General features: G+C 37.2%; 1 protein-coding gene across 6 annotated transcripts in view; it reads left to right on the forward strand.

Moving 5' to 3' along the window:
• The first annotated feature begins 316 nt into the window (after nucleotides 1-316).
• ATP11B (ATPase phospholipid transporting 11B (putative)) overlaps nucleotides 317-27,537 on the forward strand; it is a 135,468-nt gene continuing 108,247 nt past the window's right edge. For 2 of the 6 annotated variants that reach the window (XM_050780100.1, XM_050780101.1), the window contains exons 1-2: nucleotides 442-599; nucleotides 25,880-25,996. In XM_050780100.1, coding sequence (XP_050636057.1) covers nucleotides 573-599; nucleotides 25,880-25,996 — 144 coding nt within the window. In that variant the 5' untranslated portion in view covers nucleotides 442-572. Of the gene's footprint in view, nucleotides 600-864; nucleotides 1,200-25,879; nucleotides 25,997-27,537 lie in introns of those variants that run through there. The other 4 variants (XM_050780099.1, XM_050780106.1, XM_050780104.1 and 1 more) reach the window with 4 other exon arrangements.

Genomic DNA, 27,537 nt, shown 5'->3' on the forward strand with positions numbered 1-27,537 from the left:
GACGGCCAGACCCACAGACACGACTTAATCCCACTCTCAGAACGGGGAGGAGGGTGGCGGTGGACAGAAAGAGCGTCCGAGAACCCGGCACCTTTCCACGCTCCCTTCTTCCCGGACCCACAACACAGTCTCCCACCCCCACTCGGAACCACGGCGGAGCGCGCCAGGCCCCCCTCAGTCTGCCCATCCCCTTTCGTCACGTCCGGGGGCGGGCCGGGGCGCCGGGGGCGGTCCCGGGTGGAGTCGGGGGGCTGGGCGGGGCGGGACGGGGCGGGGCGGGAGTGGGGTTGCGGGGGTGCTTCGGGTGACAACGGTCAATAATGAAGGTGGCTGCGGCGCGGCGGCAGGCTCAGCTGCGCCGGGCGGGGGCGGCGCCGGGGCCGCGCCTGTAGGACTCAGGGCCGACGCCGCGGGATGGGGACGCGGCGCGGGGAGTGAGGCAGTGGCGGCGGCGGCGGTAAGCGGAACTTCGGCCCGAGGGGCTCGCCCGCTCCCGCCTCTGTCTTGTCCGCCTCCACCTGCAGCCCCGCGGCCCCCGCGCCCCGCGGGACCGGGACGGCGACGACGGGGGAATGTGGCGCTGGATCCGGCAGCAGCTGGTAGGTGCTCCCGTCCCTCCACTTCCGTTCGTCCGCCCCTGCGCGGCCTCTCGGCCCGGGGTGGCGGGGAAAGGCCGGCGGCGCCGAGCCGGGAGGCCAGGGCGCGGGCGCCCGGCTAGGCCGCAGCGGGGACGGGCGCGGGGCCCAGATCCGGAGAAGCCCCGTGCGGCCCCCGCGCTCGTCTCGCCTCCAAGCCCGAGCCCCCGAGGCTGGCGCTTCTCCGTTACTTCCTCCCCCTTGCCGCTCCGGGGCGGCTGTGACCAGAGGAGGGAGTCCCGAGCGGAGTGGCGGTGCCCTCTGAGGAAACAGGGCGAGGGAGCTGAGCGAGAGTAGGTCTTGGGGAGATGAGAGAGGCGTGCGCTTCCTGCCTCGAACAATTTGGGACGTGTTTGGGTGAAGGGGAATCGAAGAACCTGTCTTCTGCCTCCTCTCGTCACGGACTTCTGGAAGCGTGTCACGATTCACAGCTGTGTTGATTCCCGAGGAGGAGGCTGTCGTAGGTAGTCTAACCCCCTCAGCGAGAGACGTTTCTCCCCAGGACCTGGAAAGGGGAAAGACTTCCAGCTCCTGGTCTAGCTTCGGAAACGACACGTATGATAGGTATGAACAATACGTACTGTCGTTTCCTTCCTACCTCGTCCTCACCCCACCCCGAGTGAAACTTTTCGAATGTGAACCTTACTTTTTTCCCGTTCTCCTCAAGGCAGTTTGAGCGAGACAGGTTTGGAAGGAACAGTTAACTCTCCAGTATTACTGGAACATCTGGACACCACCAACAAAAGATCTTAGAAAAGGGTGATTTGAGGCCTGTAAGAAGTGCCACCTTTCCCAGAGTCAATTCAAAGAGAAAAATCTTTTCTTCCTCCTGGCAGCTACAGCGCAGAAAGTACAGCACTAAGGCAGCTGTGACAATTAGGACAGAAATTGCCCTGGCTGAAGAAGCCTAACCTTATCTGTGTGATGAGGCCGGTTACTATTTAATTTCTAAATCGCATTAACTTAATGCTTCTACAAGTTAGTGTTTTCATTTACTAATTCTAAAGGCAGTGGTACAATTTAGTGAAACAAACTATTTTTGTGGGACGAAAGCATTGATACCTCTTTTCCCCTTCTGCTCTAGAAAAGCATTTTAACGTTAAGACCAAGAAGTGTGGGGTTTCAGAGCCAGCCTTCTGTTACTTCGTTTTGCAGTGGGCATCATTCTCAAAAAAAAAGATTTATAAATAAGAACTGACTCCCACTCCCTCCTACAAATGTTGGCTCTCTATTTTTAGCATTGTAAATTCAGATATCCCAGATATATGCTTTATTAGGAAACCAAGCTAATGATGTCGTTATAATACCATCTTGTAATACTTTGGATTTGTTGCCGTAAGCTGTAGCACAGTAATTTTACTCAGGAAGTTAATTATTGCAGGTTTGATCTTATGCTTTTGATTTGCCAAAGCTTCGTGCCAAAGCTGATTTACCTCCTGGTGTTTTTGTGTGGTAGGAAGATCATTTTAAAGTGGTTCTCTTGAAGCTTTTTTTAAATATATTGAGACATCCTTTCGCACTGTTAGATATTTTTTAGCCAGAATAAAATCCTGGTTGTATAACCACGCTCATCTTCAAGACAGAAAATCTGGTAATGTTTTTTAAAATGGCTTCAAATGAACACAGCTGAAAGGAAGGGCCGGAAGTTGTGTGTGGTTATTTTACAAGGCAGCCGCCTTACAGGGATGGTTAACGAGTTGAACAAGTTGCTGTGCATAAAAAATGCTATCTCTGACATTTAGTTGCTCACCTCACTGGTTTTAAGTTATCAGATCTTCTACATATGTAATCATACCTGGGCCAGCGTAGGACTTTGTGTCTCTGGTTAAGTTTGTATGGTCACGTAAAGTAAACATCAAGGACACTGGATACAGAGTAAGGAAAGTATATTTTACTATCCCAGTCATAAACAACTATTCTAGTTATTGCACCAGAAATTATTCAACCCAGGTGAAAGCTAGTTTAGATTATACTTCCATTGGCTTAATGGATTGAATCACCATGACTTTCAGCAATGGGTTTATTTTAAAATTCAGATAAATAGGACAAATTTGGGGAAATTGACAAGCAAATCCTAAGGACAGGTTGGAGTTATAAGCATATTTAATTCATTATATGAATCTCGATTTTCAACTAATGTTGTCTCAAAAAAGTTGTCCTTTTATTACAGAAACAACACCTATGCTGTAGTAATTTCTTTTTAATTAAAAAAAAGTGTGACTCCTTATGATGACAAAGTGTTTTCATTACTTGAGAAGATGGAAAAAACCAGAGGGTTGACAGGAGCTTGATCTTTTCTATTGGGAAAGTAGACTGAAAATGAAAAGATTGGAATATGCTTTTCTTTTTTGTTTTTGTTTTTTGGCACACAATGTTAAAGTTATTTTACACTAAGAAAATTCTCTTATGGTGTCTTTGTGGTACAGTTAGTATTATTCAAAGTGTACTCATTTTCAATAGCATATTTGATGTGTTAACTCATTAGAGATGACAATACCTTGATTGTAATTATGGAAATGCCATTAGCTACTCACTGTATTCTAATATTTAGACCTGTACGGTAGCCATTAGGCCCAAGTGGCCATTAAAATTAAAATTTGAACCACATGTGGCTATTAAAATTAAAATTAGAATTCATGTGTCTATTGGCTGCCATTGGCTACTATATTGGACTGTTAATATTTTTATTATCACAGAAAATTCTAGTGGACAGCACCAATGTAGGCTTTTAAATGAAAGTCTGTGTCAGTACACATTTGAATGTAATAAAGCACTTGCTGTGTGCTGGTATTAAAATATGCTGAATACTGGGGGTACAAATGTTGGTCAGGGTCACACTCTACATGAGTAGACATTGGGTACATGTTGCTGAACAAATAATAGATGAGGAAAGAAAGAGTGAATCTAGTGTTCTTTCTGTGTTTGGAAACAAAAGTGACAAAATTTAAGATTGGCTAGCCCAGAAAACAGTTAGAAAATAAGTAATTACACAAAACCAATATTACTAGGATAACTGTTTCTTAAACTGTTCCACAAATGTAAACCTTTTAGATTGTATTGGTGATGGTGGTAGGAGGCTGCTAAGATTGTCTTCTGATTAACTGAGAAAAATGAGAAGGTCTTAGTCTGAACTCACTCAACTTTCTGTTCTTTCTCACACTCACCAAACTTGCTTATATTGGTACTTAATTCTTCCCTTCTTTCCCACAATCACAAGGAAGATGCAACCCTCTTTTCCAAGATAACAATTCCACTTAAGCTCTTGATCCTTTTCTTTCATACTGCTGTCCGTACTCCATCAGTTATCGTTAGTATGTTTCTTTTCTTTCTCTTTCTCTTTTCTCTTGTGAACATGTTCAGGCCTCTCTCTGCTACTTTTTCCTATACCTGTAACTGCCAAATTATTTTTAATTTTCTGAAAAACAGATCTATTCTATAAAACTATGCTGGCTGATATATTTGAAATGTGGCTGGTTTGAGTAGAGTTATTCTTACATATAAAATACACATTGGATTTCAAAAACAGTATTAAAAAATGTGAAACCTGGCTGGGCACGATGGCTCATGCCTGTAATCTCAGCACTTTGGGAGGCCGAGACAGGCGGATCACCTGAAGTCAGGAGTTCAAGACCAGCCTGGCCAACATGGTGAAACCCCGTCTCTACTAAAAATCCAAAAATTTGCCTGGCATGGTGGTGGGCACCTGTAATCCCAGGTACTCAGGAGGCTGAAGCAGGAGAATCGCTTGAACCTGGGAGGCAAAGGTTGCAGTAAGCCAAGATCACTCCACTAGACTCCAGCCTGGGTGACAGAGGGAGATTCTGTCTCAAAAAAAAAAAAAAAAAGAACTCTCATTTTTTTATTAGTTACATGTTGAAATATTATAATTCTTTGGATATATAGGTAAAGTAAAATAAATTTTTAGAATTTTATGTGTTTCTTTTTACTTTTTTTTAAGTGGTTAGAAATTTTAAAGTTACCTACGTGACTTGCATCTGTGACTCATGTTCTGTTTCTATTCGTGCTGCTATATAACATTAAAAGTGAATTTCTGTATCCTGGTAAGCATAGTGAGATCCCATCTCTAGGAAAGAAAAAAAATTAGCTGGGCATTGTGGTACTGACCTGTAGTCTCAGCTACTTGGAAGGTTGAGGTGGGAAGATACTTGAGCCAAGGAGTTTGAGGCTGCAGTGAGCCATGATCGTGCCACTGCACTCTAGCCTGGGTGACAGAGTGAGACCCTGTCTGAAAAGAATAGTGAGCTCCTGTTGTTACAGAACGCATTACGGAAGTCTAGATATCTCACTTACTAGACTAGACTAGGATAAGAACCATATCTTACTTGTGTTTATATTCCTTACACTCAAGACAGCAGTTGGCCCATTGTAGGTAAATGTTAGTTGAATGAATGAGTGAGTATCAAATCTAATTCAGCATCAGTTTGAAAATACCTGCTTTCTTTGCCTCTTTTCCAAGGAATGAATGAAGGAATTGAAAAAGGAAGCACTGGCCTATGGTGGTATTTTTTTTGTGGTTAAGTCTTAACCTCAATAATTAATGTTTAAGAACCTAGATCTGTGAATATGTGCTGCTTTATCTCAATTTTCAGACATACATTCTTAGATACCCACTTTTGCATTTGGTTAGGAAGAGGATAGAGCATTAGAGGAATCTCAGGTATTCCCAGCAACACTGAAGTAGGGACCTTGCTCCAGATCCTCTAAAGAGCCTTATGACTACCATTATTGTCATTAAATGTTTTCTAGACCTGTGCTATTCAACATAGTATCCACATATGGCTGTCAAAATGTAGGCACTTGAAATGTGTCTACTCTGAATTGAGATGTGTGTGAATGAAATACACAATGGATCTTGAAGACTTAGTTTGGAAAAAGGATGTAAAATATCTCATTCATTTTCTAATTGATTACATGTTGAAATTATATTGGGTTATATAAATACACATATATTGGGTTAAATATTAAATGTTACTTGTTTATTTTTACCTTTTTTTAAATGTGGAAACTAAGAAAATTAACATATGTGGCTTAGGTCATATTTCTGTTCGACAGCATTGTTTTAGATTATGGTAACAATATATAATGCCTGGCATAGGCAGATTCAAGAAAGTTTTTGATTCTAAGGACTTTCTGATTTTACCCAGGCTTTTTTTCTGTGAGTTTTCTGTTGGCTGCTGTGGGGTTCTAGATTTAGCCATGCTGTTGATTCTTCATTTTGTTCCTACAGTTATCTGAGTGATCATTCTAAGCAAGAGAATATTCATGATTAGCTTAGTTTTTGCTAGAAATGTGCATTTTTTTATTGTTTAATTTTAATTTTTTTATTCTTAAAAGGAAGTAAACGTGTATTTTTTTAAAATATCAAAATGAAACTCAAGATTTGAGTTTATAAACATAGTTGAAAGATTTTATTCTCAGGTATTCTTTATTTTGCTTTTCTTCCTGGAGTTTCTCTGTTACAAAATTTAGTATAAGAAAAACATTCTAGGCCAGGTGTGGTGGCTCAAACCTGTAACTTCAACACTTTGGGAGACACACCGGAGGATTGTTTGGGGCCAGGAGTTTAAGGCCAGACTGGGCAACATAGTGAGACCCTGTGTCTGCAAAAATTAAAAATTAGCTGGGCATGGTGGTGCCTGCCTTTAGTCCCAGCTACTTGGGAGACTGAGGCAGGAGTATCGCTTGAACACAGGAGTTCAAGGGGGCACTGAGCTATGATTGTGCCATTGCATTCCAGCCTGGATGACAGAGTGAGACTGTGTCTCTAAAAAATAAAAAAAGAAAGAAACAAAAACATTCTTAATTGGATATTTATATGGGAAATACTAGGAGACTTATTTTTAACAAGTTAGAAAATATATATGTAATTTTTTTTTGAAATAAGGCCTCACTTTGTCTCCCAGGCTGGAGTGCAGTGGTGTGATCATAGCTCACCGCAACCCCAAACTCCTGGGCTCAAGTGATCCTCCTCCTCAGCCTCCTGAGTAGCCAGGACTTCAGGCATTTGCCGCCACACCCAGCTAATTAAAAAAAAAAAATTTTGTAGAGATGGGGTCTCACTATGTTGCCCAAGCTGGTCTCAAACTCCTGGCCTCAAGCAGTCCTCCTGTCTCAGCCTCCCAAAGTGCTGAGGTTACAGGTGTGAGCCACTGTGCCCAGACAATGTTTGTATTTAATTCTTTTGCATGTGTAGTTATAATGCATTTAGTAAACATTCACCTGTATTGGGAGTGACATGCATTGAATTTCTATTACTTCTTAGCACTTGGGAATGGCTCTGAGGGAACTGTTTGACTCTTGGGTGTGCGTGGGAGAAAACTAGAACACTAAAATTTTTTTGCTGACTGGCTCACTTAAAATTGTACAGTTTTTAATTTTCTTATTTTCTTATCCTATATGTGGTATTGGCAAATTCTTTTGAATTTTTTTTTTTTTTTTTTTTTTTTTTTTTTTTGAGACAGTCTTGCTTTGTCGCCCAGGCTGGAGTGCAGTGGCGCAATCTTGGCTCACTGCAACCTCCACCCCCCAAGATTCAGGCGATTCTCCTGCCTCAGCCTCCTGAGTAGCTGGGATTATAGGCACATCCCGCCACATCCAGCTGATTTTTTGTATTTTTAGTAGAGATGGGGTTTTGCCACGTTGGCCAGGCCAGTCTCGAACCCCGGACCTCAGGTGATCCACCCACTTTGGCCTCCCAGAGTGCTGGGATTACAGGTGTGAGCCATCCCACCAGGCCTTCCTTTGGAATTTTTAGGATGTAGTCTGTCCTCCTTAACATTAAGTTATAGCTTATGCAGATAATCATACTTGTTTCTCTTTAAAACTATTAGAGTATCCAAAATTTAGATGAAATATCAAATTAAGGATATTAATTAGTTAAGCTGTGTCTGTCTCCACATTTTAATTGGAAGTGGAGTGCCCCTCAGGAAAGGAGGAAGAATAGGATGATAGGCATAGGTATCAACCATTCATTCATTCCCCTACATTTTGGAAAAGTTAGGAACAGAAACAGAGGTTGTATATATGTAGCTTATTCTTACTGTGTGAAGCCGGTAGAGCTGGTACAGGTTATTTTTATTCTTTCTTTAAGCATTATATTACGGAAAATTTGAATCACATACAAAAGTAGAGAAAATGGTATAATGAGCCCCTTTATGGTATAAAGTTGGGCAAATGGCATAATTTATCCTTTACCCAACTTTTATAATTATCGGCACATGACCAAACTTGTTTTATCTATTCCCCCCACCCACTATCCTCACTCCCTTTAGTTATTTTGAAGCAAATCCCAGACATTATATAATTTTACCCATAAATATTTTTGTATTTATCTCCAAAATTGCTTCTTCCTTTCTTTCCATTCTCAAATTCTTATTTTTATAAGTGTAGAAATTTTATGTCAGTTACATCAGTGATTATTAATATAAGTTCATGTAAAACTCTCCCCTTAACTTGATTTAATTCAGTTATATTGATAACAAAAGGTATATGCATAATATGTATTGCTAATAAATTTGTTAAGAATCTGTCAAATTCTAAGCAGAATATGTAGTTAGTCAGCTGCTCTTTTTCTGTGGATACATCTGTGGGGAGAAGAAATCACAGAAATACATGAATCCAAAAATGCTTTGCTTTAAAACATAATGTGCACCATAAATATACAAAATTTCTGTCAATTTTTTAAAAAATGCATTTTAAAAGGTGTTTTACTTATAACATGAATGCATTTAAGTGTTTGGGGAGCAAATCATATCTCCCTTTTTGTTGTTGCTAAAAGTGATATATCCAGAACCATTTATCTCTTTTCTCTGCCACCACCCTCGACTAGCTTTCTCTTACCTAAATCATTGCAAAAGCTTCCTAGTTCATCTCATTGTTTCTCCCTTTCTGTCTTTGCAGTCTGTTTTCAGTATACCTACCAGAGTGATCTTGTTGAACAGGTTAGATCATATGATTCCTCTGCCTAAGATTTTCCAATTGCTTCCTCTTTTGTTCAGAGTAAAAGCCAAAGTCTCTGCTTGGTTCAGAGTAAAAGCCAAAGTCTCTGCTTGATCTGTAGCCCCACCCCTACACTTCTTCCAATTCATTTCTCATCCTCATTCACTCTTCTCTCACTCTTTGTTCACACTAGCCTATTGCATCCCAGGCATACTTCAGTTTTAGGATGTTTGTCCTGACTGTTACTACCTCTACCTGGAATGTTCTTCCTACAGACATCTGCTGGCTCCTTTGCTCCTTTCAAGTCTTTATTCAAATATTGCCTTATTCATGAGTGAACCTTTTTCCAGCCATTCAGTATAATGTTCTGACCCTCTCCAATACTTCCCCGTTGCCTTTCCTTGCTTGATTTCTCAGAAGTTAACACTGTTTAACCTACTCCAAAACTTACTTGTCTCGTTTATCTCAGGAAAGAAGGGATTTTGTCTGCTTTGGTTTTGTTCTCCATTTAACAAAAGCTATTTTTCAACTCTGCATCCCCTTTTAGGTGACACCATTTCTTTCTCATGCCATGAATTCACTCATTTTCTGTAAGTGAATTAATTTTCTGTGATAGCGTGTTTGTTGCTAGGTTTTGGAACTACCAAAATGAAGTAATCCCTGCCCCAGCCAATCTTCTGGGGGGTTCTTCTTTTCTAATGTGTATTGGGATTGTTGCCAATTTTTTCCTGTTACAAAAAGTGTTACAATGACTATTATTGCTTGTTTATTAATTTATTTATTTTGAAGTGAAATACTAGAAGTGGAATTGCTGGGTCATGGGTTATGTACATTATGACTGTTACTAAATATTGCCAAAGTATTTTCTAAAACAGAGTTCTCCTTTCCCTACATCTTGCTCAACACTTTGTTCTGTCAGACTTGAAAAAATGTACCAGTCTGATGGGTGTGAAACAGTGTCTCGTTTTGTTGTAATTTGCATTTTCTTGATTGCTAGTGAGATGCAGGTATCCTCAATTTCATTCATATGAATAGATTGCCCATTTTCCATTGGGTAGTTTGGCCTTTCCTTATTCTTGCTGTAGCCTGGATGCTAATTTTTTGTTATATGTGTTGTAAATATCTTCTAGTCTGTCCCTTGTATTTAATTTTGTTTATGGTATCTTTTTTATACAGAAATTTTAAATTTATTTGTAGGTAAATTTATTAGGCATATGATTTCTGCTTTTTATGACATATTTGACAATTCCTTTCTTATACTAGGATCATAAAGCTGTTTTTCTAGCATAATCTTCAAATTGTTTTAAAATTTACTTTTTCAACATTTAGATCTTTAAAGATACCTGGAATCAATTTTTGTGCATGGAATAAGGTAGGGAATTTGTTTTCTCCCATATAGAAAGTTGTGTCAATGCTGTTTATTGAATGAGGCATCCTTCCTCCACAAGTCTGTGTTGTTTGCCTTCTCTATCATAAATGACACATTTACGACACATACCAGCATTCTCTTTCACATACTCTGTCATATACCAGCATTCTCTTTCATATACCTTGGTCTCATTCTAGATTCTGTATTCCGTTTCATTCATTTGTTGGTACACAAATAATGCTCTGTCTTAATTATAGTATTTTAATGATAAGTCTTGGTATTTGGCAGGCAGAACCCCCACCTTCTTTTTTTTTTTTCTTTTTAGAATTATATTGACCTTTATTCTTCCATATGCCACTTACAGTGTTTGTCTAACTCCATGGAAAATCATTCTAGATTTTGATTAGCTTTCACCGAAGTTAAGTTTCTTCATATTTTTCCCTTTGATGATTATAAGCTATGGATTGTATTTTCATTTTTATTTATTTTTCTAGTTATGCCTATAGTCATTGAGCATCTCTATACATCTACAAATAACATAGGAATTTAGATTTTTTAACTCCAGTGTTCTTTCTCATCTTCCGCATTACAATTGCATAGTAGTTTAGTTCTATTTTTTTCTCTTTTACCAGCTTTATTGAGCTACAACTCACATACCATACAATTTACCCATTTAAAGTATATGATTCAATTTTTTTCTAGTGTATTCATAGGTTAGTGTAACCATCACCACACTCTAATTTTAGAACATTTTTTCTTCCCAAAAAAAGCTACATACTCATTAACTCTCATTCCCCATGTTCCCAAACTTCAAGCCCCCAGCCTAAATCAACCACTTTCTGTTTCTAGATTTGCCTACTCTAAACATTTTATATAAATGTCATCATAACAATATGTGGTATTTTGTAACAGTGTTCTTTCACCTAGCATAATGTTTTCAAGATTCTTCTATGTTGTAGCATGTATCACTACTTCATTTCTTTTTATTGCCAAATAATACTCAATTTTATGGATATACTGTATTTTTTTATTCATCCATCAATTCATGGACGTTTGGGTTGTTTCTGCCTTTTGGGTATTATCACCATTCATCTGTAAGTTGTTATGTAGATGTGTATTTTCATCTGGGCTTATACCTAAAGAGTAGACTTTTGTTGGGTTGTATAGTAACTCTGTTTTTAACTTTGTGAGGAATTGCCAAAGTGCTTTTCAAACTATCTGGACCATTTTACATTCCCACTAGCAATGTATGAGGGTTCCAATGTCTTCATATCCTTGCCAACACTTACTTTTGTCTGTCTTTTTGATTATAGTCATCCTAGTGGGTATGAATAGTATCTTACTGTGATTTTGGTTTGTGCTTCCCTAATGACTAATGATGTCCAGTTTTTTTTATATATACCTGTTGGCCATTTGTATAGTATTTTTGGAGAAATGCCTATTCAGATATTTTGCTTTTTTTTTCTCTTTTTTTCTTTTGAGACGGAGTTTCACTCTTGTTGCCCATGCTGGAATGCAATGGTGCGATCTCGGCTCATGGCAACCTCCGCCTCCCAGATTCAAGTGATTCTCCTGCCTCAGCCTCCTGAGTAGCTGGGATTACAGGTGCGTACCACCAGGCCCAGCTAATTTTTTTTTTCTTTTTGTATTTTTAGTAGGGATGGGGTTTCTCCATGTTGGTCAGACTGGTCTCGAACTCCTAACCTCAGGTGATACGCCTGCCTCGGCCTCCCAAAGTGCTGGGATTACAGGTGTGAGCCACCGCGCCTGGCCGCTTATTTTTAATTGGGTTATTTCTTGTGTTTTTAAAAAAATTCTTGAGTTGTAAGACTTCTTTATATATTCCAGATATAAGACCTTTATGAGATATGTGATTTGCAAATATTTTCTCCCATAATGTGGGTTGTAGTCCTTCTTTTTAAACTCGTTTTTTAACATTAATTTTTAATTAATATGGTAATTTTGATTTAGCACAAGGATTTAGTGGTGTCTTTTACTCATTGTTTCTTGCATACCACCTCTTTCTTCTGGATTTAATTTTATTCTTGCTGAAATAACTTCTTTAGTCGTTTTTAAGCAAGGGTTCATGAGTGGTAATGTTTTTATTTCATAGTCACTATGGAATGCGAATTTAGCTAGATACAGAATTCTAGATTAATAGTTACTTTAGCTCTATATATTGGAGATACTGCTTACTTTCTGACATGTATAATTGCTGGTATGAAATATGCTTTTAATCTAATTGTCATTGCTTTGTTGGTAATATTTTTCACATTATTTTTAAGATTATCTCTTTGTCCTTGATATTTTGTAATTTTACTATGATAGATCCATTATGTTTTTTCATATTATTTTTCCTGCTCTGCATTTGCATGTGCTTTCAATCTGAAGTCTATACAGTTCAGAAAAATTTTTAGCCATTTTTTCTTTAAAATATTATTTCTCAGCCTTTAGTTTTCTCATTCTGGAACTCTTGCTTGACATATGTTGAAGCCTCTTAATTTGTCCTCTATGGCTCTTTTCTTCTTCTCGGCTCATTTTCTATCTGCTGTTTTCAGTGGAAATTTTGTATTTCTAGCTTCAAGTCCACCAGTTCTCTTGGTTTTTACTGAAGAGTTTATCCTCTCTTCTGAATTTTTACTTAAGTGACAATTTCTCATTTTCAGCATCTATTATTGGACCTTGTTCATTTCTGTCTGCTTTTTCTGCATATGTGCCTGACTTGTTTCATAATTTTTCATTAAAAATATTATTCCATTATTCCTTTGGAGATCTTAAACATACTTATTTTAAAGGTACCCAGCTTTTTCCAGCCTTCTTTCAAAGGTGGAAGCAAGCCTGGACCCAAGCACACTACTACTAATTGAACCTGACTCTAGAACCCTGGTGCAAAGGGAATACTGCTGATTCTTACCCGGCTATTCTTATCCTATAGGAGTTGAACTTCAGACTGCTTATTTCCACACTGAGAGTCCCAGAGGCTCAGCCCCTGATGACAGAAATGATTATCTTATGTTAAGCTTGGCTAAGTATTAATTAAAAAAAATAAAATAAAAAGACTATCTGTCTTTGCTTTTGTGAAGTAAAGGGAACAGTTCAAAATGTAGACCTTCCCAAAGCCAATAGCCAATTAATGCCACAGCCAGTACTTGAACCTAGAGAGTTTTTCCAGGGAGTTTAGTAGTTTGGAATAGAATTAGCTGTAGTGGGAAGAATGAAATAGCAGTAGCTTCCACCGTTATCTCTTAAATCTGCCTGAAAGTGAGATAAGAGTACAGAATGCATTAGGGGAAGGAATGTCTAGCAGTGGTATTCTGGAGATGGTGGTGACAAGTTTGTAGAGGAAAAAGAAAAAGAATAATCAAGAGTTTCTGTAGTCCAGCCATGGCCATTCTCAATGTGAAATATATTTTATTAGTTAGGCCTGGCTTATATCTTAATGTATGTCTCCTCTTACAAATGTTGTATAGTGTAAATGGCAATGTGTACATTGATTTTAAATAGCGTGGCAAATTATTTTTTAGAGTTTTTGAAAGTTTTTAATTCCTTGGGAGCTCAAAAATTATTTTGATGTTTGAGAAATTTGTGACCTTGAAATAGAAATTAGAAATGCAGCAAAGAGATAAAGTGGTTGCCCATTTTTAATAATAGCTTTTATCATATCCATAAGGAAATTATGCCATACTTTTAAATCTATTAAGATTATATTTTATAATATTCTGTAGGAAAATAAGTGAGTCATGTATAATTTAATGCTATTTTAGTCAAAACTGTACTCACTCTACGTGATATTTTACTTTTTGTGCTTATTAAAAGGGCTTTTAAAAAAAATGAATTCTATTCAGGGGAGGGGCGTGGTTTTCTCATTTTGGTATTTCCATAGTTCCAAGCATATTACCTTGCTCATGGTATTTATAAATTGAATTATAAGATGAAATACTAAGTGGCTTGATACTTCAGAATGATCAAACATTTTAACTTAAATTTGGTACAGAGCCTAGCAGAGTAGCAAACACATTTTTCTTTATAAGTGTTACACATTGGTATTGTAAGATTTTGCTTTGAAGAGTCTTCTGAAATGAGTGTAATGGGCAGGTAAAGCTTGAGCACAATATAGTAAGTTCAAATCTTAATCATGTTACCTCGAAAACTGTTTCTTCACTGTATCACCTCCTGAACTACAAGAGGAATGTAGATATTCTTGCTTATCTTAGCCCTACACTGTGCTCTTTAATGTACAGTAAGTTCAGAAACAGTGAGAATGAGCCTGATTGTTTACTGTGGAGAGACTGTAAAGTAGTTCTGTACTCTTGTGTTTTCCTGTTGAACTTCCAAAGTGTTGTAAAGGAATTGGTTTCTAACTTGGATATGTAGGAGACCCTCATACTTTGTGGATCCAAATCTTTATGCAAAGTTAAAAGGAATCGATGCAGTGCTAACCTGCCCATGTTGATCAACATTTTTTTTCCAGCATGTATTTGTAGTATTTTTTTAAAAAGAGGGAAAAGCTGAAGTATCTTAGGAATTTAATATGAGAAAGGGAAAGTCAAAATTTCTAAAGAATACTTTTAACAGTTTTTTTTAGTTGGTAGTCTCCCAGGCCATGGGTTTCGTAATGATGATGTTTCATGTAGATTGAGATAAAGCTCTCAGTGGTCTATGGCAAAAAGAGAAAAATGAGGTCAGTGTAATCTGTTTGTTTGCATAAATTTATAGATGTGCTTGTTTTTGAGTAATTTTTTTAACATTTTAAATATAAACTTTATTTTAGAATGGTTTTTGGTTAACAAAAAAGTTGCAAATATAGTAGAGAGGATTCCTGTACCCTCTTCTCCCACCCAGTTTCTCTTACTGTTAACATCTTATATTACTATGCTGTGTTTGTTATACCAATATTGATGTGTTATTTTACTCCATACTTTATTTGAATTTTATTAGTTTTTTTCCTAATTTCCCTTTTCTGGTTTAGTTTCTCAGACTTTTTAAAGTCTTAGATTGTTTCCTTTGCTTTCTTTTTTCTTAATATTTTTGGTTGGAAAAATAAAAAGTTGGCAACCCTATGCCAGTTTCCTAATTAAAAAAGTTTTACCGATCTGTAAAATCCAGAACTGTTCCCTCCTATAGGAGATTAAAAAAATAGAAATCCAAAACTCTGAGAACCAGTGCCTTTGGTTGTTAGAAGTCAGTGTGATAACCATTAACAATTAAAGACTCTCTAAGTTTCCTAATTACATTTTATTTATATTCTGTTTTATCTATTTTAATTATTTTATTTTATTTTATTGAGATGGAGTTTTGCTCTGTCGCCCAGGCGGGAGTGCAATGGTGCCATCTCTGCTTACTGCAACCTCTGCCTCCTGGGTTCAAGTGATTCTCCTGCCTCAGCCTCCCAAGTAACTGGGACTACAGGCACGCCACCACACCTGGCTAATTTTTGTATTTTTAGTAGAGACAGGGTTATGCCATGTTGGCCAGGCCATTCTTGAACTCCTGGCCTCAAGTGATCTGCCTGCCTCGGCTTCCCAAAGTGCTGGGATTATAGGTGTGAGCCACCACGCCCTGCCCGCTCTGTACACTAATAGGCAATTCTGTACACATCCTTTGCTTGAACTGTCACCATTTTGCTTGCTGTTCCAGTATCAAGTCCAGCCCTCTTTTCTAAGCTCTAAACAAGTATATCCAGTTGCTTACCAGATTGTTAGATATCCATGCTAGTTGTCTCACATTTGAAACAGAAAACAATTCTGATTTGATCTTAAGTATTTGAGATGAAATAGCTTAAGGCATAAATCACTAAGATTTCATCAATTCCATATGGGCAGGGACTAAGTCATGTGTTTCTTTCATCATCATTAGTCCTTAGCACACTACAAAGCACATAGTAAGTATTCAGTAAGTATTCTTTGATTGGTTTCTAAAGTACATTTAAAAAAAATTGAATACAGGAAGATATTAGAAGGCAAGAATTGCAGATCAGCAGTAGAATTTTCATAGTTATTATACAGGGTAAATGAGCTGCTTTTTGAAATAACTGAAAATAAGCTAAAATTCTTTTGTTTTCTAAAAATACATTTTCAGCCAGTCACGGTGGCTCACGCACTTTGGGAAGCCAAGGCAGGCAGATCACTTGAGATCAGGAGTTCAAGACCAGCCTGGCCAACATGGTGAAACCCCGTCTCTATTAAAAATACAAAAGATAGCTGGGCATCGTGGTGGGTGCCTGTAATCCCAGCTACTCAGGAGGCTGAGACAGGAGAATTGCTTGAACCCAGGAGGCGGAGGTTGCAGTGAGCCGAGATGGCGCCACTACACTCCAGCCTGAGCGATGGAACAAGACTCCACCTCAAAATAAATAAATAAATAAATAAATAAATAAATAAATAAATTTTTCAGAATTATGTTAGTGTGATTCAGTGATGCTAAATAATCATTTCTCTACTTAAAGTTTAATTTTCATGGCATTAGTTTAGGATTTACTGAGTCTTTTTTTTACTTTTTTCCCTGTGTAGGCATGCTTTACTTTCTTTTGAAGCATGTTTCCCAGGTTCTTGATAACACATTTCTGACATATAAAATTAATTAGACAATTGTGTATCTTCCTCTCACCCTACTTTTTTCTACCTTTGTTTCTATTCTTATCTAAATAAATAGGATTCCCCTAGCATCTTTATTCTTTGACCTCAGTATGTTTTTTGTGCTGTTACTGTTGAGAATATTTTTACCTATACTTTAATCCTATTTTTAAATCTGTAGTTGGAAATATTTGTTGTACAGTAGTTTCCTGGTGTGAATACTGTCTGTACTGCTCATGTGAGATAAGCAGCACCTTCTAACTTAAGAGATAGTGAATACTTGTGGTGTAACTTACATTTTAGCATCCAAGTACATAGTTGATTCTCAACACTGTCAGACATATTTCCCCTGTTCCTATCAAATATTTTATAAATATTTCTTCCTTTTTTAATCCTGAAATAAAATTTAAATAACTTGCTTATACAAGTAATTTTTTTTAAATCCACATTACCAACCTAATTGTCATATGAAGGAAAAATAAATGAATACATTTATATTAAATAAAATCTATTTCAGTATGTAAACAATCATGACTACACTAGACATAATGAATAATCAGATGCTGAAGTCATTGTGAATGCTGTGGCTCTAAAATATACTGCTAAAAATATATTGTTATGGTGACTCATAACATTTTCACTGGTGATGTGATTTTCTGAAACACTAAACACTACTTCATAAAAGTTCTGTCAAAAAGTATAATCTTTCTTCAATTTACCTGGTAATTGCATTCCTGGGAAATTCATAAATCCATATAAAATTGTTTTGTTTATGTTTAAATAGAAGGTTTGGATTATTTCAAAGGGATTTTTGCAAACATGGCATCTGGAAATTGTGATGCTCGTAGGACAGTTCTTCATTGGCAAGACTCTGCAATCCATTGTAGAATGTCTTAATACTTTTGCCTCATCCACCCAGTAACTAAATGCCACTAGCACCCCCCAGTCATTGTGAAAATCAATACCAACCTTATTTCTGAAAAGTTCCCTAGAAGTCCACCTTCCTTCCTTTGGCTCATACCCCAAAAAGGAGTTTTGACTTTGAGGCATACACCTTTTAACTATAATAGAACTAGTACATACAGTTTGATATATGAGAAAAGGGAAACACACTTAAGCAACCAATCAGAAAATGATAGGTGGATTGAAGAGCTTGTAGAACACTAAGTGTATATGATTATTTGGGAACATTACTTCAGTGATATTATTATTTTGGTTGGTTTGTCCAATTTAAATTCTTTATATTACATTGTAAGTATCTGATAACAGGAACAGCATATACTTTCATTATATGTAAGAGCATTATGTATTTTGAGAAACATTAAAAATGTTTATAATTATGAGAAGATGAAAAGTAGGACAACTAGATTGTGGTGAGACTGGTACAAGGTAGTTGGTTTTTGTTGTTGCTGCTGCTATTTATTTAGTAATGGTTTCTTGGTCTAGGCATTACTGAAAACAGGTTTCCAGCATGTAAAATTAATAGCAAAATTACATATCTTCCATTCACCTTTTTTCTACTTTTTTAAACTTTTTTTGTGTTAATTCTTGTCTAAATAACCAAATAGGATTCACTCAGGACATCTTTTTTTTACTTCAATGTATTTTTTAATGTTGTTTAGAATTTTGTGGTGTACGTTTGTGACTGGTATGTTTTTTAAATAGTAAACTTTGAAGATATTGTGAAAAAGATATGTTTATTCATTGACTGCGTCTCCAGCCTCTTTGCAGAGCTGTAGCCAGCTATTGCTGATATACCAAGGAGGATTTAGAAAGCCATTTTCATGGCCATTTTTGTTTGTGATTATTGGGGGAGAAGGAGGAAGCTCAGAAGTGTTTTAGATATGAGTGAAAATGTATTTTTACCCATTTATCTCCAATCTGGATACTGCAGCTATAAAATTTACTAGTTTCACTCCTTATCCAGACAATGGTTAACTGGATAGGCAAATTAAAGAACTCAAATTTAGTGTTCTTGGTTATAGAAACCTTAGATTCTCCCTTACTGAAACCTGTGATCTTTACATTTGATCTAAACTAAAACAACCTTACACATTTATTTTTATCATAAATACTCCCTATGTTTCCATGCATGGAAACTACCAGTCCAGCATATAAGGGATATTTACTATCATGGTTGAATTATGGCCAAATAGGACTTGCCTGATGCAGAAAATCCATAGTGAAGTCCCAAATGGATGAAGTTGATTTTTAAAAATTATGTGAAATATACATAATATAAAATTTACCATTTTAACCATTTTTAAGTATACAGTTCTGTGGCATTCAGTGTATTCACATTGTTATATAATCATTACCACCATCCATCTCTTGAACTTTTTTATCTTCCCAACCTGAAACTCTGTACTCATAAACTTGCTATTCTCTTCCTTACTCAACCCATGACAACCACTTTCTGCTTCTGTCTTATGAATTTAACTACTCTTATTCCTTATATAAGAGGAATCATATGATATTTGTCATTTTGTGACTGGCTTATTTCACTTAGCATAATGTCCTTCAGGTTGATCCATATTGCAGCATGTGCCAACATTTTCTTCCTTTTGAATGCTGTATAATATTTCATTGCCTGTATATTACCGCATTTTGTTTATTCGTTCATCAGTAGATGAATGCTTGAGTTGCTTCCACCTTTTGACTTTTGTGAATAATGCTGCTACGGACATGGGTGTAGAAATATTCTTTGAGCTCCTTCTTTCACTTCTCTGAAGTATATACCCAGAAGTAGAATTGCTGGATCTTATGTTAATTCTGTTTTTAATTTTTTGAGAAACTGCCATACCATTTTCCATGGTAGCTTCACCATTTTAGATTCCCCCCAGCAATGCACAAGGGTCCCAGTTTCTCCATATTTTTGCCAATAGTTTTTTTCTGTTTTGTGGGGTTTTTTGTTTTTTTTGTTTTGATTTGTCTTTGTAATTACTATCTTAATGGATGTGAAGTGTTATATCCTTGTGGTTTTGATTTGTATTCCCCTAATGGAAGTTGATTTCTTTGACATTCAGGAATGGATCCCCACCAACTGTAAAACTGTAATAAATAGCTTTGAGAAGAATAAGACATTTCTAGGAACACCAGAATAAAAAGTTTCCTGCTAGCCCTTCTTATACTAGTAATGGTATATTTCACTCTACAGTATCACTTTTACGTTTTTTCCATTTCCAAATTAAATAACATAAAAGTTAAATTCAGTTTGGTAGACATTTGTTTATTATTTTTATTTTTTATTTTTTGAAGCAGGGTCTTACTCTGCTGCCCAGGCTGGAGTGCAGTGGCATGATTATGGCTCATTGCAACCTTGACCTCCTGGGCCCAAGTGACCCTCCTGCCTCAGTCTCTTGAATAGCCGGTACAATAGACACATGCTACCACACCCGGCTAATTTTTCTACTTATTTGTAAAGACAGAGTATTCCCATGTTGCCCAGGCTGTTCTCAAACTCCTGGCTTAAGTGATCCGCCTGCCCTGGCCTCCCAAAGTTGTGAGATTACATGTGTGAGCCACCATGCCTGGCTGACATTTTAGTGATATTTTATATTTATGTATTTATTCATTTATTTATTTTGAGATGAGTTTTGCTCTTGTCACCCAGGCTGGAGTGCAGTGGTGCAATCTTGGCTCACTTGCTACCTCCGCCTCCCAGGTTTAAGCAATTCTCCTGCCTCAGCCTTGCAAGTAGCTGGGATTACAGGCATGCACCACCACACCCGGCTAATTTTTTGTGTTTTTAGTAAAGATGGGGTTTTACCATGTTGGACAGGCTGGTCTCGAACTCCTGACCTCAGGTGATTTTTCCACCTCAGCCTCCCAAAGTGCTGAGATTACAGGCGTGAGCCACCGTGCCCGGCCTTTAGTGATGTTTTAAAACCAAACTTAGAATGTGAAAACTAGAGAATTTAATCCATTGAGTAAATATTCTTTAAAGAATTAATTTGTGTCAGACATCTGACACAATCTGAGCACAGTGGCTCACACCCGTAATCCCAGCACTTTGGGAGGTTGAGGAAGGAGGATTGCTTGATCCCAGGAGGTTGGGACCAGTCTGGGCAACACAGTGAGACCCATATTTACAAAAAATTTAAAAAGTTAGCTGGGCATGGTGGTGTGTATCTGTAGTCCCAGCTAGTCAGAAGGCTGAAATGAGAAGGATCGCTTGAGCCTGGGAAGTCGAGGCTGCAGTGAGCCGTGAATACACCACTAGCACTTCAGCCTGGGTGACAGAGCAAGACCTGATCTCAAAAGAATCTTACAGTCTAGAGGGGGAGATAGTTACAGAGATAAGTAATTACAATTGAGTGTAATGAAATGAAATCTATACTGGGACTGTATAAAAGGTTTGGTGAGAGTAGTACATAACACATGCCTGCCTTTGTCTCTGGGGAATGAGGGGCATCAGCTAAAGCTCCATTGAGAAGGAAACTCTTAAGCTGAAAAATGAAGGATGAGTAGGCTTTTGCTGGAGCCAACGTTGGAATAGGAAATCAAGTTTGGGAAGTAATGTTATAACAAAGAAATGAGCAACCTTTAGTAAAACTTTGGCAAATGATTTGAGAGTTTTTGAGTTATCTTTCGTTAAGATTACACTAGATTTTATATCCTACAACTTGAAAAATCCAGTCCCAACTCACCCCTGCACTAAGCTGGAGCTCTTGGAAGACCAGACTGGTGTGATAGATGGCAAACTAACTTAAATCCTGAAGTGAAAGTTATGTAATACAAGGCAAAAAGCTAAGATAAATTACAACTGTTTACATTGTGGGTGTTTTAAGCTTTTCTCTGTCACCTTACTCTGGTCTGTTAACTGTGTCACATTATCTTGCCCTAATGGTACCTTTATATAGGTATATGTTACTGAATAGGTATGTTTTATTGAAAGTTTATGTCTAGGAAACAGTAATTCACAATTAACTTTGTAGGTTTCAGTAAAAGACGTTAAATAATTCCTCCCCAGAAGCATTGGTATTTTTTTTCCCTAGGCATTTTCATGTGCCTGTATACTTTGAAACATATAGCCAACAAAAATCACTTTCTGTCATGCATGCGATCTAAATAAAATTCTGTTCGTTTGTTTTAATAACCTAATGGTATTACAGTTTTGACCCTGAAGCTGCTTTTTGTTTTTGTTGTTTTGAGGTCTTTTGTTTGTTTTGATGCTTTTTCTTTCTGTCATAGAGCAAATAGATCATATGTAGGAATGCTAGAAAGCGCTGTGAACTCTAAGGATGATGTTTTCTTAGTTATATTAAAGAAGTATGACTAATTAAATTATTCATAACTGTAGTTTTAGTCTCTTCTTAGCTCTTTTATTTGTAATGCTTACAAAATCTTTGGGATTTTAAGATAATGAAGAGGCTAATATACTTGGCCTACAATTGAAAATGTTGAGATTCATTCCTAAGTATTGTTTTATGCCAGAGACCTCCTCCTAAAATTCATATAGCTGTTTGCTGGTTTGATTTCTCCAGGTCTCATTCAGTTTGGTTACAAGAGGAGTCTCGTTCAAATCAATCCTGTCTTCTGTATTAACAGTTCTTCCCCTATCCGCCATCATGAGACTTTTCCCCTTTTAAATATTCCCCACAATTTTTTTTTTTTTTTTTAGTACCTATGGCTTTAACCTATGCTCACAAATCCAGTAAGAAAAAAAAGGGATTTTGAATTTCATAATTTTTAAGACTATAATAGCTTTCATAGTTTAAATTTGTGTGCCTACAATACCTAAACTCTACTTTTTAGTAGACATTAACATTAAACCATGGTAGTTGGAATAGCATTAATCTATCTCAGTTCCTTTGCCCGGGACAAGATAAAATCAGAGAAGAAAGGAGCAGGCAAGCATCAAGGGGTTGAGGGTGTGAATGAGTAACCTAGGATAACAAGAGAAAATGTATTATGTGCCAAAGGTTTCTGAACCTTGGCATGTAGCCTTGACCTAGTGATTAGGGAGTTCAAATTATATTTCCTCTCCAGTGTCATAGAATTGCTGACAATGCTTACTAGAAATAGTGTGAAAATATGCTTGAACTTCGTACTAAACATGTAGTTACACAGATAATTTTGTTAATAGCTTGTTTTGATTCCTGTTAAAGAAGATAAAGGTATCACTGAAACATAAAGATTCTCTTGAGGTAGTTTTAAATGTAGAATTTCAAGCTAGAGAACTAATTACAAAGCACGATTTTAAGTTAAGTACTTTTAAGCTTCTTTTCATCATGCACAGCTCATGAAACCTATGTACACGCTTATCAGAAAAATGCACATATATGCAAATTTACACACAATTTAAGGGATTCAGAGACCTGAAGCCCATTTATCGATCCTGCTCTAAATCACTTTCTTCATTTTTGGATAGTTTTGTTCTTTTATTTTTATTTAGGTTGTGGCTAGTTTAATTTGTTGCAGCAAAGTTGATATTAAATATTAATAAACTGAAGTTATAGGTTTAATTTCCGTAAGGGACATTTGGCCATATTTATACAATAGACACATATATTAAATTTAACTGTTTTGCATATGAAAGAAAATAACACACGTACATCCCCACAAATGCATGCCATTGACTATAATATGATTAGATGAGATTATGTGAATTAATGAAAAACCTCAGAATGCATAAGTAGATACTGTATCATCATTGGAAATACAGAAAAGTTTGTCATTCTCCTTTTAGATTTGTCATCTTATTTTTAATTGGAATATAGAAATGCTCTATAGGATTTTAAAAATTCGGTTTAATGTATAATATATATATATTTTTTTGGGTTTTTTTTTTGAGACAGAGTCTTGCTCTGTTGCCAGCCTGGAGCGCAGTGGCACAATATCGGCTCACTGCAACCTCCACCTCCCGGGTTGAAGCGATTCCCCTGCCTCAGCCTTCCAAATAGCTGGGACTACAGGCGCCCACCACCACACCCAGCTAATTTTTAAATTTTTAGTAGAGATGGGTTTTCACCATGTTGGCCAGGACGGTCTCACTCTCCTGATCTCGTGATCCGCCCGTCTCGGCGCCCCAAAGTGCTGGGATTACAGGCGTGAGCCACCGCGCCCAGCCAGGGGGAACATTTTAATATATCCCTTTGAAATAATTATAGAACCTTCAGGAGTTCCAGAATTTTAGTATGTGGTCATTGGTTCTTATCCATCCAGTAGAGATAAATGGGAAATGATGAGCATTTGCTTCATGTAAATTATGTGCATTTATATGTTAATAGAAATTCTAGTCATAACTGAGGTATTGCTGTAGTTATCTTGCTGTTACTTTGGGTCCTTTGGTTTTTGTTTCTTAACTTTAGATATACATAAATTCCAGTCTTGGTGAGAATTTAGCAAAAAATTAAAATTTTCTTTAAGTGGTTCTCAGTCTCAGTTTTCTTGACATCTTAAAGATTTATGTATTGTTTGAGGCCCTGAAATTTACTTTCTTTTTTAAAAAAAATCCCAGAAGCTATAAATCAGTGTTTAAATTAGTGTTAAAGAGAAGTAATAACATGTTAGTAACATTTTACCTGTTTTAATAGGCTCTCAAACAGGTGTCCATCTGAATCTGTTGAGTTGAGCTGAAAGCAGAGTGATGCTGGAGAGAAAGATGGCAGAAAGCATATGAAGAGGCAGGAGCTAGTGTATGGGGGGAGATGTTAACATGTTTACAAAGCAGATGCTGAATAAATATGCCTCCCTGCAGTCTAATGCTCCAGATACCTGTTTATAGGTAAACTCCCTGTGAACCTCTTTTGAGAAATACAGTCCTAGACTAAAGGAGTAGCCTTGAAACTATTTGTTCATTCATTTGTTCACTTATTCATTTATTTGCCAAATTGTGAAAAATTTTAAAGACGCTTTATGAGGAAAATAAATATTTCTGCCACCATATTTTTTCATTGAAGAGACCTATTTTGAAATCAGACACATAATGCCATTTTCACATCTACAAAGTGTGTTCATCACTATTGCAAAGTGTTGCAAAAGCAGGGTAGAAAAATCTTAGGACTTTAAATAGTCTGAACAGATAAACATGTTTGTTATGATGCATACAAATGCATTTGTACAGTCCTGTACTAGCTGTTTCTGAGATCACAGAATAAAAGTTTAAAACCAAGAATAATAACAGTTGAATACCATACATAACACTTAATATTCCAATGAACTAAGCAAAATATCCCTCTAGCTTACATGGGATCTCCCACTGTCTGTGTATGTCTGTGCTTAATGGAAATGTTACAGGGATGCTAAGCATTGAATGGCAGCCAGAGTACTTTTTTAGTAGGTTACTAAATTAGAGCCTTTACTAATATCTAAAAATGGATTATCGTAGCTTATGAATACCAAGTTTTATAGCCCATGACCACTATTTAAAAAAAAAAAAAAAAGAAACCTAAGGAATTTTGAATCATTTGCCTGTTAGAACCAAAGAAAGAAAGTCTTTCATTTGTATATTGCTTTCAGCCTATCAGTGGGTTCCCAGGATCTGCCAGAAGAGTCTGTTTTTTTTTTTTTTCCTCTAATTTTTCAAACCCCTAGACAGTATGTCGAATGTTAAAGTTGTCTTGAAGATTCACTTGCAACTGTGGAAGATAGTACAGTCCTCTGAGGATAAAGTTTCAGTACTCTTGTCACCCGTGGAATCTTTTCTACTGGAGATGATTACTAATATGCCTTGACAGATGGTCTTCTAAATTTGAGGTCAGGATATGAGTTCCTGAAGGCCAGGAATTACAGCGTATTCATATCTATATTTCAGTAAGTCAATTGATACTATAATGGCACCAATAAGTAATTGTGTGGAATGAGTCTGGGCAAGATCCTACCTAACGTACTGTAAGTCATCTGGGAACAAAGCTCTTTGCAACCAAGTCAGTCTGGTGATGGGAAAAGTGAAATAAATATAAACCTTTGCCATCAGATGTGGTAGGTGTTTACTGGGCTGTAGCTACACAGGACTTCCACATCACTTGAGTAGAAATCCATCCACAGAAATGAAAGGGAAGGAATGCAGTAGGGATAGAAAACTTGTCCTCAAATACTTCTATAGGTCTTCCATGAGATTTTTTTTTTCAATATAGGAGTATTTCTGACAGAGAATGAACTGTTTTACATTACTAACGGCATTACCTAGTTAAGTTTCTATCTGGAGATAATGTACCTGTTTACCTGTGAAAGAAAAAAATAGGTGGCATAGCTCTTCTAATTAAATAGATTGAGTCTGTATGCATTTTAAGGGCAATAGTAATGTATGTAATCTGACCAGTTAAATAAAGCTAACAGTAAAGTATCATAACTAACCTGGTTGACTAGTATTTCTTTTTCTCTTGCTTGGCTGGTCTTAGGGTTTTGACCCACCACATCAGAGTGACACAAGAACCATCTACGTAGCCAACAGGTTTCCTCAGAATGGCCTTTACACACCTCAGAAATTTATAGATAACCGAATCATTTCATCTAAGGTAAGAATTAAGTTTTTATTGTTAGGCCATGTGCAGTGACTCATACCCATAATGCCAGCACTTTGGGAGGCCACGGTGAGAGGATCGCTTACGCCCAGGAGTTTGAGACCAGTGTGGGCAGCATAATGAGACCTCGTCTCTACAAAAAATTAGCCAGGTGTGGTGGCACACCTGTACTGCTAGCTGCTCTGGAGGCTGGCTTCAGCCTGGGAGGTCGAGGCTACAGTGAGCTGTGATCGCACCACTGCACTCCAACCTGGGCAACAGAGTGAGACCATGTCTCAAAAAAAAAATTATTAAAACTGTGGATATAAATCACTTTTATTTTTAAAAGTGATTATATGTGTGTATATATATTTATTTATATCCTTACAAATTCAAGAAAATGGTGGTGGTTGATTTATCTTAACCAAAATGGTTAACTGTAGAATAAAAGGAGTTGCTAATTGCTCATACCAGTAGCCCACATGCCAAAAAATTATCTTTAGTTGCTAGTAAACTAAGGAACTAATATGCTGTGTACCAGAAACTATATTAAGTACTTTTCATATCATTTAATCCTTACAACATAATATGTTGTAGCTTTTATGAAATAAAAAGCTTGAGATATGAGATAGCTTTTATGAAATCTATTTTACAAAGCAGTGTTATACTTGTTTTAAATCAGTTTCCTTAGTTGAAGTGCCAGGAAATTGAATAATTTTCCCAAGGTTGCTTACTAGTAAATGGCTAGATTGGTTTTTTGGTTTTTTTTTAATTATTATTATACTTTAAGTTCTAGGGTACATGTGCACAACGTGCAGGTTTGTTAAATATGTATACATGTGCCATGTTGGTGTGCTGCACCCATTAACTTGTCATTTACATTAGGTATATCTCCTAATGCTATTCCTCCCCACTACCCCTTCCCCACAGTAGGACCCGGTGTGTGATGTTCCCCATCCTGTGTCCACGTGATCTCATTGTTCAATTCCCACCTATGAGTGAGAACATGCGGTATTTGGTTTTCTGTTCTTGCGATAGTTTGCTGAGAATCATGGTTTCCAGCTGCATCCATGTCCCTACAAAGGACACGAACTCATCCTTTTTTATGGCTGCATAGTATTCCATGGTATATATGTGCCACATTTTCTTAATCCAGTCTGTCACTGAGGGACTTTTGGGTTGATTCCAAGTCTTTGCTATTGTGAATAGTACCACAGTAAACATACGTGTGCATGTGTCTTTATAGCAGCATGACTTATAATCCTTTGGATATATCCCCAGTAATGGGATGGCTGGGTCAAATGGTATTTCTAGTTCTAGATCCTTGAGGAATGGCCACACTGTTTTCCACAATGGTTGAACTAGTTTACAGTCCCACCAACAGTGTAAAAGTGTTCCTATTTCTCCACATCTTCTCCAGCACCTGTTGTTTCCTGATTTTTTAATGATTGCCTTTCTAACTGGTGTGAGATGGTATCTCATTGTGGTTTTGATTTGCATTTCTCTGATGGCAAGTGATGATGAGCATTTTTTCATGTGTCTGTTGGCTGTATGAA

This window comes from Macaca thibetana, chromosome 2 (genome assembly GCF_024542745.1).
Source record: "Macaca thibetana thibetana isolate TM-01 chromosome 2, ASM2454274v1, whole genome shotgun sequence".
Classification (NCBI taxonomy): Eukaryota; Metazoa; Chordata; class Mammalia; order Primates; family Cercopithecidae; genus Macaca; species Macaca thibetana.